This window comes from Triticum aestivum, unplaced genomic scaffold, assembly GCF_018294505.1.
Source record: "Triticum aestivum cultivar Chinese Spring unplaced genomic scaffold, IWGSC CS RefSeq v2.1 scaffold210419, whole genome shotgun sequence".
NCBI lineage: Eukaryota > Viridiplantae > Streptophyta > Magnoliopsida > Poales > Poaceae > Triticum > Triticum aestivum.
Genome location: NW_025227850.1, coordinates 1 through 3,855, shown reverse-complemented (window position 1 = coordinate 3,855; position 3,855 = coordinate 1). Strand labels below are relative to the sequence as shown.

Genomic DNA, 3,855 nt, shown 5'->3' with positions numbered 1-3,855 from the left:
TTTCAGTTACTTAACTGAAACCTTTTCTTTTCCCTTTCTCTTCTTGCATATGTAGTTTAGTGTAGGAGTACTCCCCTTGTGCCCTCCATTATCTTCTCTCTCCTCTTTTGTGCTATGAAACTTTGTCTTTAACTTTAGTTGGAGTAAAACTAAATGAATCTTTTTTTTAAGTAAAATTAAATGAATTTTTTCTGTTAATTAACACTTGCAGTAGTATAGCACTTGTGGTAGTGTAGGTCAGCAGTAGTTTAGTCTAAGTTTCAGTTAATTAACTGAATTTTTTTCAGTAATAGGACTTCTCTTCTCTCTTCTTCTCTCTTCTCTTTCTCTTTTTGCATCTGCAGTTTAGTGTAGGGTTTAGTGTAGGACTTGCAAGTACTCCCCTTGTGCCTTCCATTCTCTTCTCTTCTCTTCTCTGAATGCACTCCTCCCCTCTCCACAAATGGAGTACTTATCACCACAAATGGAGTATCTCACAGCTAAGCTCATTACTGAAGGAGCCTAAACTAAGATAATTATGTCCCATAAGTACTCCATTATTATCTGAAGAAAAAGATGATCTCATTGTTCTTGGTGATTCATTGACTAGTAGCATTCCAACCATGTTTAAGTTTCAGTGTAGTTCAGCAGTTGTGTGCTTTGTTTTTGTGTTGTGTTGTGTGAGCCCATGGTTACTGAACCTGATTGATATTCAATGTTGATATGGCTGGCAAATTATTCATGCGTCCACTCACTACTATGGGGTTGTAATCTTGTAGCTGCGGTCTGTGTGCTGCTGGGTCCTAACTGATTCCATGTCCATGTCAGTTTTTGCCAAAATGACCATTAGGTAAAATGTAAAAGCAAAATATTCTGCACTTAACCGCGTCTTGACGGTCAATTTCTCACCCACTGCTACATTTTGCATTCATCATTTCTATTGGCTTGTTTTGCAGGTGTTCTTCATGTTGTGATGTGAAACAAATTCAGAATCAACACTATAGTAGTAGCAGGTATCTTGTTGGCTTGTATGGAAGCTTGTGTTATTGCTTACTAATATAAGGTACTGAACTGATCAGAACTTCAGAACAGTGAGCTTTACATACTAATTTCAGTGTGCTGCACGATCGCGTACATGTGAATTTTGCCTGAGCAGTGACTGCTCGGTGGGTGTCTTACTCTTATTGCTCTTTTGTTTGCTTCAGTTAGATATATACATACATACTGCCAATTGTGATGTTAACAAACTCCTTGGAAGAAGAGGATCGGATTGACAAAAGGATGTGGTTGATTAGCCACGCAAAAATTGGTTTTCGATAGAGTTGTAGTGCACAAATGCTAGAAGTTGTGGAACTGTGCGCGGGTGAGTTGGATCTTAATGTCTCTGAATTTCCTGATTGTGTTTTTTTTTTGACAAAAAGTGCAGTTTTGATTGAATTGAATTGAATTTCTCTACTGCCCATTCAATTGAATTTCTACTCCAACAGCAGAGGCGTGGCAGAGGACTCACCTACAGCAGCAGCGAGGAGTAGAAGAGCAACAGCAGGGGATGTGATGGTGGATGGAGGACTCCATTTTCACCTGGTCGGAGAGTCCCCAGCGACAAGTATTTAGGAACAGAGGGAGTATAAGTTAGATTTAGGACAGCAAACGGAGCAGGAGGAAATTTACATTACAACCAAATCAAATCGCACACAAGTGCTGCTGTACAAGAAACTAGTCAATCCTCACATCACATAGCACTCGTCTAGAAATTGTTTGCTCCCCTGCTAGTACTACTTAGCATTGTTCTAGAGGATACACTCGATCTCATCCCTGGTAAACTTGTAGAACTTGGACTTGTGCTTGACCATCACGAGTTTGGATGGCTCGCCGCGGCGCACCACCTCCAAGCCAGAGATGACAGCACCCATCCCCAATCGGTCATCGCCGACGCAGAACTCAAAGATTTTCGCGACGCAGAACTTGCCGCCGCCCAGGTACACCATGCTGCAGTCCATCATCACCCAGTCGTCCGGCAGGCTAAGGTCTCCCCAGCTGTACGCCAGCCCCGGAGCCTCGGCGCCGGCGGCGCGGAGGGAGTAGAGGTCCATCGCGCACAGGTCGTAGGGCCAGCCGCCGCCGATGCCAAACCAGAGGTTGTCGAGCTCGCTAACACGCTCGGCGCGGCCGACGAGAGGCAGCGTCCAGCGTCCAGCCTTGAACCACCTATTGGTGGACGTGTTGAAGCAGTGGGTGCCAACGCCGCTCGTCTTGGCGGACGAGACGACGAGGATGGGGTCGCCTTCGTCGTGGATGAGCGCGTGGCACCCGACGGCGGAGGCGGCGGCGCGAGGCACAGGCGGCGGCGGGAGCTGATGCCACCGCCAGCCTTTCCTGCCGCTGGAGGGGTCGCAATACATGAGGGCCTCGAAGTCAAAGTAGTCGCAGCACCTGCCCATGACGTACAAGGCGTCCGCCCGCCCGGGATCCCGGGGCTCCCTGTCCAGGATGGAGAAGGAGACAGGGTTGGGCCCCTTGGGGGTGCCGAGGCAGGGCATCGAGTGGAGGAGGCCGGCGTCGGTGTCGTACAGGACGGTGCGGCCCTCGGCGTCCACGCAGAGGATCTTGCTGTGCCCGCCGCTGCCGCGCTCGTAGAAAGGCAGGAAATCCAGCCTCTTGTCCTCCTTGGAGACGGAGAGCTCCAGCCTCAGGCTGGGCGCGGGCATCCTGGAGATGGAGATGGTCTCCATCTCCCCCGTGCTGGATGCTTGCGCCTCCTTGGTAGATGGGTAGAAGAGCTGCTCCTCGGGCTTGATGCGGCTCACCGCATAGAGGCTGCTGCCCATGCCGTACCTCCGCATCACCACGTTCACCAACTGCCGTGCCTTCATCTGTCCGAATTTGCTCCTCCTCTTCTTTCTTCCGGATCCGGACGAACTAGACAAAAAAGACGGAAAATCAATCAGAACGTGCCACTTAGTTCCCCAAGAACAAGCAACTCCAGGAAACTGGACGAATCGAACGGAAAAGATTAAGCAATACCTGCAGCGGGACTCGACGAAGCGGCGGCGGCGGCGGCGGCGAGATTGGGGAATGGAACGAGACGCTCCTTTCTTCTCCTCTTATATGGTAAACCATGGGCCGATTGGGCCATATTACCAAGCATCAGCCTACGCAAAGCCTTGTCTTCCCTGGACCTTTTGGGTATGTGTTTTGAGTATATATATACAGGAGTGTTGGGGAGTACCTTGATGATTTGTTTGATGAATATTTTGGGGCTATACTGTTGAAGTATTCTTAGTTAACTTGTATAGTATTGGATTTAGAGAGAGCCCATTTTTTAGGATTAGGTTGAACCTATCATTTGTTAATAATTAGTTGTGATAGATTCTTTAGGATAAAATAGGTTGAAAAGAATTGGTGTCGGTAATGTGGTTCGTGATTTATATCTTTGGGATAATTTGTAGTAGTTCTCACACAATTTTGTATATGATGTGGTCATAATTTTAAGCATATATCATAACAAATCCATGTACCTTATTTTGTAGGATGTTTGAGCCGGATAAATATCCCGGCCTTGATGATTATTACGAGGAGAAGCATCGTGCTGTGCTTGTGGAAAGAGGGGAGGTAATTATGTATATACATTGTCGATTCTCATATTGTGAGTATATTGTGAGTAGTTTAGAGAAGTATATAAATTGTGCGTGTGATTTTTGTAGGTTCCTCCAGTACTACGGTTGAGAGGCCACAACCCACGTGAGTCACTTGTGTATGACCGTCGCTACGAGCCTTATTTTAGAAGAATGGACCTTCTCCAGTTTGTGCTCAACTTTAAAGGCACACCACCATGGCTAAACTTGAAAGTGCTAGTATCGACTAGAGGGGGGGGGG

At 47.2% G+C, this 3,855-nt stretch overlaps 1 protein-coding gene across 1 annotated transcript; it reads right to left on the bottom strand.

Moving 5' to 3' along the window:
- Positions 1-1,632: 1,632 nt before the first annotated feature.
- LOC123172865 (uncharacterized) lies at positions 1,633-3,053 on the bottom strand (the record flags this gene model as incomplete). Its single annotated transcript, XM_044589768.1, is given in 2 exon segments — positions 1,633-2,898; positions 3,004-3,053. A coding segment is annotated over 1 exon segment (1,083 nt). The 3' UTR covers positions 1,633-1,769.
- Between the last annotated feature and the right edge of the window lie 802 nt (positions 3,054-3,855).